The 13,136-nt window shown below is 41.7% G+C and overlaps 1 protein-coding gene across 4 annotated transcripts in view; it reads left to right on the forward strand.

Annotated features, from left to right (window-relative positions):
* Nucleotides 1–13,136, forward strand: part of AIG1 (androgen induced 1) — a 256,859-nt gene that overhangs the window by 218,014 nt on the left and 25,709 nt on the right. For 2 of the 4 annotated variants that reach the window (XM_040238595.1, XM_040238596.1), the window contains exon 4: nt 4,691–4,806. The exons of the other annotated variants lie outside the window; for them this stretch is intronic. In XM_040238595.1, coding sequence (XP_040094529.1) covers nt 4,691–4,806 — 116 coding nt within the window. The remainder of the gene's footprint in view (nt 1–4,690; nt 4,807–13,136) is intronic. 4 annotated transcript variants of the gene reach the window in all.

Here is a 13,136-nt window from a genome sequence, read left to right on the forward strand (position 1 = left end):
TCTGACTCTTTGTGACCCCATGGACTGCAGCACACCAGGGTTCCTTGTCCATCACCATCTCCCGGAGCTTATTCAAACTCATATCCATAGAGTCAGTGATGCCATCCAAATATCTCATCCTCTGTCGACCACTTCTCCTGCCATCAATCTTTCCCAGCATCAGGGTCTTTTCCAGTGAGTCAGTTCTTAGCATCAGGTGGCCAAAGGGTTGGAGTTTCAGCTTCAGCATCAGTCCTTCCAATGAACATTCAGGACTGATCTCCTTCAGAATGGACTGGTTGGGTCTCCTTGCAGTCCAAGGGACTCTCAAGAGTCTTCTCCAACACCACAGTTCAAAAGCATCAATTCTTCGGCACTCAGCTTTCTTCACAGTCCAACTCTCACATCCATACAGGACCACAGGAATAACCAAACTTCCTAGTCATCTGTCTTTCCATTTTTTCTGGCAAAAGCACACCTGTCCATAAATCAGATAATTCAGCACTTAGAAGGTACAGGTACAGTTTACAGATAATCTGTTCCAGAGTATAGATGTGTGGCTCAGATGGTATTTGAGATAACTGAAGGGCACAGGGCCCTGGCATTAAATAGTATTGAGTCACCTGGTGAAAAGCTAATTCTCTCTCAATTATCTTTCAATACTTCTGATTTCCTTTAGAAGGGTCTCTATTTCATTCTAGCCTGTCTTTGTACATGCATACTAAGTCACTCAGTTGTGTCCAGCTCTCTGTGCATGTCTTTAATGCCCCTCTAATTCTAACACCCCTACTTAACACATATAGAGCAGGCTTCTGAATCAAACGGGCAAACATGTCTATTGAATATTTATCAAGATCAATTAGTTTTCATTGTATTTGTTTTTGTAGTTATCTTCTATTAATATATTCCTTTAGGTGAGTTTAAAAACCTTGTAAGTTTTCCTTTAAATATATTTATTTAAGGGAAAAAAAAGTGAATTGACTTAAAAAATTATTTAAAAAAGCATGTAGCATGCAACAGGACTGAATTAGGACTTTTGACTTTTTAGGCGTTGTATCTTTCCTCCATGATACTGTTCTGAATGCCTATATGTCACAGGAAAGAACTCATTTAGTAAAATGTGTTTCTCACAGTGAAAATCTTTTTGTTTATATTGAGGCTTAACCAAAAAAATAGTTCTGGTTTGTTGAGAGACAACATAAGTGACCTTAAATCATGTACTGCCACAAGCTTATTGAGTCAAACATGATTTGTCTCTGATATCTTTTTTTTTTTGTCTCTGATATCTTTTAAAGACATAATTCTAATATATGAAACAGCATGGAATTTGGAGACAGAACTGGTCTTGAACACTTGGTAGACTTACTTAGTAGGGCACAACAGTTATTGCCTTTGGACTTCTCTGTTGGTCCAGTGCTTAAGAATTCACCTGCCAATGCAGGGGACACAGGTTTGATCCTGGTTCAGGAAGATTCTGTACGCTGGGGGCCGGGGGATCGGTGGTGGCCACTAAACTGGTGGGCCACACACTACTGAAGCCCACATGCTCTAGAGCCCGTACTCTGTGACAGGAGAAGTCACTGCAGTTAAGAAGCCCACGCGCCGTAACTGGAGAGCAGCTCCCGCTCGCTGCAACTCCATAAAGCCTGCACACAGCGATGAAGACCCAGCACAACCAAAAACAACAAATAAATAACTAATTTTTAAAAAGACAGTTACTTTTTCCGAGTCTTTGTTAATCCCATCTACAGAAAAGAGTTAGTCACTCTCGTTTAGGATGTGGTTTCAAAGATTAAATGATCTCCACAAATATTTATTGAGCCCCTCCTATGTGCTAGGCTCTTTTTTAAGTGCTACAAATACCACAGTGAACAAAATAGAAGCTTACCACTCTTATGCAGCTTTGATCTTAAATGGAGCTGAATATTTCTTTCCTGGTTCTTAAGTCATTGAAACAGTGTTGCCTGGGAGTGGGTTAGAATTGAATTTCTTGTACCCCTACTTCTGAAGTAATTGCCCCTCTTGCTGCTACAGATTTTGAGTCACAATTAGCTGCCAAAGGTAACTTAGAGATTCAACAAGGCCTTTCATAGATTTTTTAAAATCTTTTCTTTAGTCATAAGACTTTAGCTACATGCAGAGAAACATTTATATTTGCTATAAATATTTTGCACTATTTTTACTTTTGTTAATATGTAATGTTTATCAGTAAACATAATTTGCATTATAAAATTTTAGAAAAGAGGATATAAGTTCTTTAGTGCATGAAAATTCTGCATAATAAGCTGTTACTACTCTAATATAGAATTTGCCCCTGGTCAAAACTGGCATGGGCACAGCTAGCCACAGAAAGATCTTTTGTCCTCGCTGATGGAAGAAATAGCTCCTTTTTAGTGGCGATGATGCCAGAAATGAAGTGACCTGGAGAGATTTTCGTTTTTCAAAGAGATTTTTTTTTTTGGCCTGGCATCACCAAAGGACATCCTAACCTTTCCAGGTTTGACATCTGATGATCAGCAAATAGGCTTGGCAAAATAATGTTAACTGGCTAAAAATATTCAGATCAGTGGTTGGAACTTATACAGATTTATAGAAGAATGAGTGAATTTTTACTCAGTGTGGTGCAATGGAGTAAGAAGTAGAGCTTAGATATATCTGAATATTAAAAAGTCAAAAATAATATCATTTGATAGCTAACACAGACTATTAGAGTCACCACTATCTTCAGTGTAAACATTTGATTTGCAGGGATTTTTCTTCTACATGGGATCTGAGAAGTCTCAGCCTTATTGCTAACTATATATTTGACTTTTTACATGAAATCACTATTGTAGAACTATTTATGGCATCTCAAATTGTTGGTGAAATTCTAGGCCAACATTATCTGAGGTGACTAAATTAGAGTGGAAAAAAAATGAACTAGGTCTTTAAAATATTTAATACATGTGTAAATTTTGTGTGGTTCCCTTTAGAGTTAATTATACTAATTATTTAAAACAATAACAGAGAAGCAAAGGATAAGGAAATATAAAACTACCCAACTATGGAGTCACCCACCCAACATTATAGGCATACCATAGTCTAATTGCCGTGTATTGGCAGTCAGAATAATTATCTAGAAGAGAAAGTTTAAAGCAAAGAATTGCCAGTGTCTTATCATTTCTTACAATATCCTGTTTTTTCTGTGAATGTAAACAGTGAGTTGCTCCAAAGATGTTCCCTTCACTATCCCTACCATGTCTTTTCTGCCCACGTCTACCTGTCACCTGGTTCCATTTTGTGACAGTACTTATTAGAGTTTGAAAATCATAACATACGGTTTCCCGCCTTTTCCTAGAACATGCAAAGTACACAGCAAGAGCAGAACAAAGACTCTTTCATGACCATTAAGGAGTATCCTTAATAGAATTCAAAGTTGCTGGTGGTTCAGTTCTTGGTTCCACCATCTTCTTACTCTTGGAAAACTCTCCAGTGATGGAAGGTAAATTTATATCCTGAGGCAGTTTTACCTAAGAAGCTCTTTTTCCCTTGTGTCTGTCTACCAAATTTCAGTGTAATCAGGAGTGCTTGACCTTCCTTTCTTCTTACCATGTGGAGGGGATAAGTTTTATCCCTATCCTGGCCCACTGAACTGAGAATCTAGAGTGGCCGCTGGGTTCGAAAAACAAGTGGAAATATTCCACACAACTTTTTTGGAGTGTCTCGTCCAACATCATATCTAAATCCATACACTGCTGGTACAAGCCAGAACATCCTTTCTGCAAGCTAATTTGGCCTTCTTTTCTAACCTGCTGCTAGTTCACACATAATTTGGCATTATGTATCAACAGCCTTAAAATCATAACCTTTGACTGTAAGAAAATAATTTAAATCACTATGATGTACACCTGACACCAATATAATATATCGTAAATCATCAATACATCAGTTAAAAAATAATTTAACAAGGATTTCTACAAAAGATAAAAATCAGTATCTTTAAAATTATTTAAATTAAAATTATTCAAGTAAAAATTGAAAAATCTTATACTACTTAATGACCAAGAATAAAAATCAGTTAAATAAGTGTTGGTACATGGAATTCCCTGGCGATCCAATGGTTAGGACTCAGCGCTTTCACTCCTGGGGCCTGGGTTCCATCCCTTATCAGAAAACTAAGATCCTGCAAACCATGTTGTGAGGTCAAAAATAAGTTGATGGATAGATAGAAAAATGTTGATACATCCATAAAGTGGAGTTATCAGCAGCTCTGGTCAGGGTTTATATTCTAAAAGAATTTCTAAAATGGCATATCAGAAATTCTCATGCTGTAATTCCAAATAACATGGCATGCATAGTATGATCTTAACTGTGTATAAATAATATGAACAAAAAGTTTAGGGGAGGAGGACATATAGCAAAATATTAACAGTGGTTGTTTTTATTCCTTTATTATATTCTAATTTGTTCCCTTTACATCTTTCTATAATTTTCTGTAATGAGAATAAAGAAAATACAGTTTTAAAAACTAAAATACAGAAGAAAAACCAGGGGAGCAATTGATGGACTACATGTTTTCATGTCCATTCTACCACTTAGACAAGCCATACACTGGTCTCTGCTGAGGCACTTTTGCTAGGAAATGACACTATCCTTTCTCCTAGTGATGGCAAAACAGCTGTTGAGGGGTGATGATAAGAACCTGTGTCACCTGGTCTCTGTTCTTTTTCAGCACACAACAGTTTTGCCCTTTATATTAATCGAGATGAGGACATCACACCATGCGTACCCCAGCAGGAGCAGCGGACTGGCCGCCATATGTACCTTCTCTGTTGGCTATATATTATGGTAAGGATGGTGCCTGCTGGGCTTTCGTATTGTATTAGATTTTGTGCTGCTAAATTTGGGCACATATTTCATTATGGATATAATCACTAACAGATTCACACTGTGTGCCTCATTTGGTCCAAGACCTGGGCTTTGTCTCATTTCCCCAGATGCTTATATTTTTAGAAAGTATATGCCAAACCTCACACAACAGGAATTTGTTGAACAATCCCATGTAAGCAGTGCTTCTTCCAGGGCTGCATTTTTCAACTCTTTTTCAAACTAAATGTTTTTCTTGGACATCAGTTTTATTGCTTTTTTTTTGCTTGGGGTTTTTTTGTTGTTGTTGTTGTTGTTGTTGCTTTTGTTGGGAGCAAGGGAGTTACAGCAAATGCAAATGAGGACAGAAGGAATGACCTCTTCCGGGAGTGACTTCCACCCTCTAAGTGAAACAAGTGAAAATGTACATTTTCCTGAGTCAGTTTAAAGCCTGACTGTCACCTAGAGCATGCGTTTAATGGCTTTGTTTTGAAAAACTGGGGTAAATAAATGACAGGAAATCTCCACTTGGTCTACTGAGCATGAATAAATCCCAAGTGGGTGGTGGCCACATTTATCTGATATAAGACTTTTTGCCTGATGAATTTATTTCAGTTTAATTTCAGTTCTAACCATGTGTTAACATTTCAGAATTATTTAAGATAGAGACTTTCTTATTTCTCTGTATAATTCCAAGTTCTCTTTAATATATTAGCCTATGCCGAAGAGGTCTCTGCCCCTAGCACTTCTGTCTCTTGGGACTCTCATGTCCTGAGCTCTGGGTCATCATGCCCCCTGTAAACTTTTGGGACTGAATCATGTTCTTCCAAACACCCCAGAACTGTACTTAATCCCACCAGAATCCTGCAGCACTTTGGGAGGTCCAGTCCTCATGGAGCATTTTGCTCCAGCCAGTCCAGAAATATTAAATAAAGCTCAGTACAGTATTTCACATACTTTGCCTGAATAAGGCTCCAAATCTGAACCAAAAGGGGCTTTGCTGTTGGGAAGTCATGCGCGCCCTATGGCTGGATCTAAGGGGACATCCAGACAGTAGACCCTAGAACAAACATGTGGTCATGCTCCATCTGCCACTTCATTGACCAGTCACTGTTCAGAAGGACTGGGGAGCGTTTGTTTTCCTAGTCACATTTTAGGTTGGTTTTGTTTCCAACCAAAACATTAAGTATTGGCTTTCTCTGAAAGAAAAAGTTCAAATGATCTGGACTCCCAGGTTAAAGTGTGACTCTGAAATAATGTCTTAAAAATGAAGGCATGTGCTTTATACATAGGAACTTGATGTTCAGATGACTTTTTTTAAATTGGAGTATAATTACTTTACAATGTTGTATTAGTCTCTGCTGTATAATGAAGTGACTCAGCTATATATATACTTACATCCCCTCCTGCTTTGACCTCCCTCCCACCCACCCCGATCCCACCCATCCAGGTCATCTTATCTTTCAGAAGAGTCAGGTAGGACAGCTAAGAGTTATTCCAGAGATGTTACGATGTTTACAGTTCATCTGGAACTGCCTCTAGCTTTGGTTTAAAAATCATATACCCTTCCCATCTCCCCTCGCCCACCAACAGTCTCATTACTTTGCGTTCATATTTACTTACCTATGGTAAGAGAAGATTTTTACTCTGGGAATGCTGGGTGTATTTCTGTGAATTCATTTAGATGCCATTAAATTATGTGAATCTTGTAGCACCCCAGAGGTTTTAGGAAGTACATACTTTCTGATGGCTTTTCTTCTTCCACGGGTACAATCAGTCCCCGTTCCAAAGAGACCCATGGGAAATACCACCTAGTCTTTATTATAGACCCCCAAGATCCCTCATTAAAATGAAGCATTACTCACGCTCTGCATGCCAAGGGAGACTTGCCAGCTATGCGTCTTTCCTGAGCAAACCAGTGCTTGTTTGGACACGTATCTGCATTAACCAGCAAACTCTTCCAGATATGTTCTGAGAATGTTCTCAGAGTCAACTTTTTCCTTTGGTGTTCTGCCTTAGGCATTTATAGCTGTGCCAAGAGCTAAACAATGCCCCTCACATTATATCACATTATATAAATCCAAGAATTTTAATTGTTATCGCAGAAGGTACTGGCTTTTGCTCCTTTCCAGACTATCTCAGACACGACATACCAGTGACACAGCAGCAAAAGGTTCAGGATATGAAATCTTTTGACAGCATACCAGGGTTATAACGGGACATTCCAGAGCCTTATGCCAAAATATAAGAAAGTATTCTTCTTGTCACACGCTAATTATAAAGCAGATCTCCCTGACAGTCCTCTGTGTGGTTGAGCTGAAGCTATACCTCCGAGGCTCCTGGCCAGCCTCCCTGTCTGCTCGGCTCTGATTCTGTCTTGCTGCTCATTCTCACAAGTCTCCCTCCCCATCTGAATCTGCAGTCTTTCTAGATTTGGATCTTGAGAGTTGAGAAAGCGAAGGGGTATTGGAGCTTTCCCTCATGGACTGGAGTCCACTGAGTACCCATGCTCAGTGACTCCATTTCCTAGCCTCCATCTCACTCTAACCCAAGCTTAGCATCTGAAGTCATCCCAGACCCTTCCCGTGCCCATCTCCACCTGTCTTTCCACTCACCCGGAAGTCTGGGACAGAGACATCCCCTGACCATTGATGGTGGGCTCTTAACTCCCTCTCTTCACACGTCACCTCCACCGTCACTCCTCCATGTATTTCTCTGCACCGCACTGAAATTTCCCCCTAATGAATAAAATCATCCCCTTTCCCTTATGCAGGACACAGCACCGAAAGTCCCTTTGGTTTCTAATGCAGCTGTAATTATCAGGAAATGTAATGAATGCCATTATTTTGACTGCTGTGCCAAGCAATTTAAAGTATTATCATATTTAGTTCCCCAAATAACCCTTTGAGATAAGCACTATCTGGCTTATTTTACAGATTAGGAAACCAAACTTGAGAGAAATGATATGGCTTACCCAAGGAAAAGAGACTGTTTTTTGTTGTTGCCAGACCTACTGCTGACCCTTGAACAATGTGGATTAGGGGTGCCAACCCTCTCTGTGATGGTAAATCTGAGTATAACTGTACAGTCAGCTCCATATACATGGTTCTCCTGTACCTGCAATACCTTTGTACCTGAGATTCCACATCTGTAGATTCAACCAATTTCAGATCATATACCAATCTCAGGTACCGTTGTGAATATTGAAAAGAAAAACTGGGGGCTCATCTAATTGTCCAGTGGCTAAGCATCTGCCTTCTAGTATAGGGGTGCATGTTCCCAACTGGGGAACTAAGATCCCACATGCCACAAGGCAACAAAGCCTGCCCGCTGCAACTGGGGATGCCAAAGAACCGCTACAAAGACCAGGCACAGCCAGAAAAAAAAATCTGTGTCTAAATAAACAAATGAACCATTGAAGTTCAAATCCATGTTCTTGAGGGGTCAGCTGTAAGTACAAGCACTGGGGGGTAGCTGCAGAGTCTATATGGGAACCCTACTGTCCCCTCTCTCTGACTGTGTGAGGAGTAACTCTATGGGTGAAGGAATTCAGGGGGTTTTTAGTTTTCCTTTAGTTCTGCAGCAGTACATCAGAAGCAGCCATGTCTGGTCATTAAGGCCGCTGGGTACAAAGTGCCTGCCACGTGCCTGGCACTCAGTCTGCTACCCATTGTTGTTGTTCTGTGTTTATACCAAGGATACTCAGTCCTTAGGGAGCCTGAACTCAGCCCCTTTCTGCATGTTTTTTCCCTCATTAACTTGTCATGCTACTCTGAGAGGTGGAGGTCCGGATCCTTGCAGTCAGACAGTCCTTGTTCAGATCGCCTCTTCTTAGGAGCTTTGAGAAAATTACTTATCCTCTCTTAGCCTCATTTTTATCACGTTTAAAGTAGGAGATATTGCCTGCTTGTTCTCTCCTGTTAGAAATAAATGAGCACACTGGTCATTCCAGAAATGATAGTATCTTTCCTTTCTCCCAGTTGACTAAAGTCCTGAGTGTCTGAGTCTCGATGGAAAGTTTTCATTTCTCTTTCTTCCTCTTTTCCCCACCATCCTTATTTTCATTTTATTCTCTGCTCTTGTTAAGGATTTTGGGCCCACCTGGTGGGTTTTATGTCTCCTTCTATTAAGAATGCCAAAGAGTGTTCTGAAAATTTCTTATGTTTCATATACTGAAGTATTTCCCAAGCTCTGCTTTTCCCCTGAGAATTGAAAACGTCATTGCTCTCCCATTATTCTCATCTATTTGTTTTTTACGAACACCTCGTGTAGCGGTAGTTATTGTTTTCTTATCCTCTAAGGAGAAGTCTGTGTAGGCTGTTGAGGACTCGCTATGTGAGAGTGTGGCTTGCACAGGGCTCCTCCAGTGTCCATTTGGGTCCTGGTAGGATCAGAGTTTTAGATCAGCATCTGGACAGAACAGGCTTCTGTGTATTATCCATCTCAGTTCCCAGTGTTTAGAAGTTTCATTTTTTCTTACCCCCAACAGCTGGTTCTCAGACATCCTGGGTACACATGAAGAGCTAGAATTCTCCATATGTATTAAGCAGGCCCCTCACCAAGACCATTTTATATGTGGTCATGACCCTTCCCACACTCCTCAACATCCCTACCCTCCATCCCAACCAATACAACTTCTTTTCCCCGCCATCTTCCAGAATCACCATTTGGATGCTGCTTATGCCTTTGATGCTGTTGGCAAGTTTCCTTTGTATTTCTCCAGCCTGCTCTGCCCATCCCCCTCCACCTCCCTCTCACTCTGCCCTTTCCTCTCTAGGCAGATGGCCTGGTCTTTAATTTCACACAGAATGTAAAAAACTTTGAACGGGAACTCTTGAGTTCTTCCTGCAAACATCCTTGCTGTACCCTCCCTGTCCTGTGTCTCCTGTGCCAGTGGGGAAAGCATTTCCACAGCTTCTAACCGGTAGCCCCTCTCTCTGTACTCTGGCTCCATCCCCTCCCAGCTCTCTACCCCTCCTCCATCACTTCATTCTCCTGTAACCCCAGCCTCACTACCAGAACCTTCCCATCAATACTTGAACAGACTCCTGTCCTTATCTCCACCCTAAAAAAATAAAAATTATTATTCTTGGCCCACCCCTTTTTATACCTGGCTACTGTACTCTCATTGGAAGGACTGATGCTGAAGCTGAAACTCCGATACTTTGGCCACCTGATGCAAAGAGCTGACTCATTTGAAAAGACCCTGATTCTGGGAAAGATAGAAGGCGGGAGGAGAAGGGGACGACAGAGGATGAGATGGTTGGATGGCATCACCAACTCAATGGACATGAGTTTGGGTAAATTCCAGGAGTTGGTGATGGACAGGGAGGCCTGACGTGTTGCAGTCCATGGGGTCACAGAGAGTCAGACACTACTGAGTGACTGACCTGAACTGAACTATCTTCCTATCACAGCCCAGTTTCTCCAAAGAGTTGTCTGTTGTTGTTGTTGTTGTTGTTGAGTCCCCAAGTTGTGTCCAGTTCTCGGCGACCCCATGGACCACAGCACGCCAGGCCCCCTGTCGCTCACCATCTCCTAGAGTTTGCCCCAGTTTATGTCCATTGAGTCAGTCAAGCTATCCAACCAAAGAGTTGTCTACACTGTCTCTACCCCCATTTACACACTTAGCAGATAGGACAGGGGAACCATCGGGAGAATGGATTTTTAGAGGCAGGCTGCCTGAGCCTGGATTCCACTTTTCTCATATGACCTTGAGCAAATCACATGACCTCCCTGTGTCTGCATGTCCTCATCTGTAGAATGGTGTAAGAAGAGTACCTACCTCATAAGGTTGCTGTGATGACTAAAGGAAGATTAAGTTTTAGTACATGTGAAGCGTATAGGTCAGTATCTAACACAGAGTATACTATGTGAATGGGATTATAAGCCACTCCAGTGTGATTTAAGCTTCATCACTTTGGTTAAACCTTTGCGAATGTCACCAAGAACTTCTATTTTGATAAACCCACTGGATGCTTTATAGACCTCTTCTCAACTGACATGTCAGCAGTTCTGATACTAAAATATCCCCCCACTTCCTGAATCACTCTCCTCCCTGACTTAGCTGATGTAACAACCACCCTAATTTCCTCCCTGCTCTCTCAGCATCACTGACTGGCTCTTCCCACTCTACCCAGTGCTGGAGTCCTTTGAAACTCATGTCTTCTTCTCTTTTTATTTATTATTATTTTTTTTTTCATGGCAAGAATACCTAACTTGAGATCTACTCTTGTAATGGAGGTCCTCCTTTTTAAAAATATTTATTTATTTGGCTGCCTCGGGTCTTAGTTGTGGGACACAGGATCTTTCATTGAGGCACAAGGACTCTCTAGTTGCAGTTTGCAGGGTGCCCTATCTCTGTAGTTGCAACACGCAGGCTTACTTGCTCTGAGGCATGTGGGATCTAGCTCTCCAACCAGGAATTGAACCTGTGTCCCCTACATTGCAAGCAGAATTCTTAACCACTGTACCACTAGAGAAGTCCTGGTCTCCCTCTCTTTTTTTTAAAAAACCACCTCTTATCAATAGGTAAACCCATCGTTAGTGTACATAGTTAGTCACTTAGTCGTGTCCAGCTCTTTGCAACCCCATGGACCATAGCTCTCCAGGACCTTTGTCCATGGGATTCTCCAGGCAAGAATAATGGACTGGGTTGCCATTCCTTTCTCAGGGGATCTTCCTGACCCAGGATTGAACCTGGGTCTCCCGCATTGCAGGCAGATTCTTTACGATCTGAGCCACCAGGGAAGCCTGACATGACTGAAACAACTTATATCACACTCCATTTTTGCAGCCACTGTCTCAGATCTCCAGCTCAGAGCTCTCTCTTGATGTTTTCTCACAAGCCTCTCCCCTTTAGCAGCAGCAAACCTAATTCATGTGCTTTCCCAATCACACCCCCAAGTCTCTATCCCCTGAGCGTTGCCACCCACTCAGTGTTTCATGCCCCAAAACTATGAAACCTCCTCAGCCCATCTCTCTTGGACCCACTACAAAGAATCATCCACCAGTTTTTGGCTTCTGTGCCTCCAAAGTGCATTTAGAATACTTACACTTTGATCCCTCTCCATTGCCGACAGCATGGTCCAAGCTGCAGTTATCTCTCTCCTGAGCTACTGCAAAGAGCTGGCATTTCTTCACCTCTAACTTGTCTGTATATAGGATCCCTCAGTTCTTTTGTAAAACCACATATGATCATGCCACTCAATTGCTCAGAGAATGTGAATGACTTCCCATTGTGTCTAGGGATAAATTCCAAAATTCCTTTACATGGCCTAGGGGACCTACATTGTTTGATTCCACCACCTCTGTATCTTCATCCTCCTTCTCTTTCACCTTTGCTTAGCTCTAGCCACGGTGATCTTCACACCAATTGTCAAGGGTAATACGCTCCTTTCAGCTTCAAAGCTTTCACCTCCCCATACCCCTATCCAACCCCACCCTTCCCTCAGTTATGTCTTCCATAAATATTAGTTCCAGATCCTACTTATCTGTCATGGATCTCTCTGTCTCAGTTCAGTTCAGGTGAGTCACTCAGTCATGTCCAACACTTTGCAATTACATGGACTGGAGCACACCAGACACCCTGTCCATCACCAACTCCCAGAGCTTACTCAAACCCATGTCCATCGAGTTGGTGATGCCATCCAACCGTCTCATCCTCTGTCGTCCCCTTCACCTCCTGCCTTCAATCTTTCTCAGCATCAGGGTCTTTTCCAGTGAGTCAGTTCTTCGCATCAGGTGGCCAAAGGATTGGAGTTTCAGCTTCAACATCAGTCCTTCCAATGAATATTCAGGACTGATTTCCTTTAGGATTGACTGGTTTGATCTCCTTGCTGTCCAAGGGACTCTCAAGAGTCTTCTCCAACACCACAGTTCAAAAGCATCAATTGTTTGGTGCTCAGCCTTCTTTATGGTCCAGTTCTCCTATCCATACTGGAAAAATCATAGCTTTGACTATATGGATCTTTGTTGGCAAAGTAACGACTCTAGGTTGGTCATAGCTTTTCTTCCAGGGAGCAAGCGTCTTTTAATTTCATGACTGCAGTCACTGTCTGCAATGTTTTGGAGCCCAAGAAAATAAAGCCTGTTACTGTTTCCATATTTTCCCCATCTATTTGCCATGGAGTGATGGGACTGGATGCCACGATATTCATTTTTTGACTGCTGAATTTTAACTCAGGTTTTTCACTCTCCTCTTTCACCTTCACCAAGAATCTCTTTAGTTCCTCTTTGCTTTCTGCCATAAGGGTAGTGTCATCTGTGTATCTGAGGTTATTGACATTTCTCCTGGCAGCCTTGATTCCAGC

The sequence above is a fragment of the Oryx dammah genome, unplaced genomic scaffold (assembly GCF_014754425.2).
Source record: "Oryx dammah isolate SB20612 unplaced genomic scaffold, SCBI_Odam_1.1 HiC_scaffold_4, whole genome shotgun sequence".
In the NCBI taxonomy this organism is placed as follows: Eukaryota; Metazoa; Chordata; class Mammalia; order Artiodactyla; family Bovidae; genus Oryx; species Oryx dammah.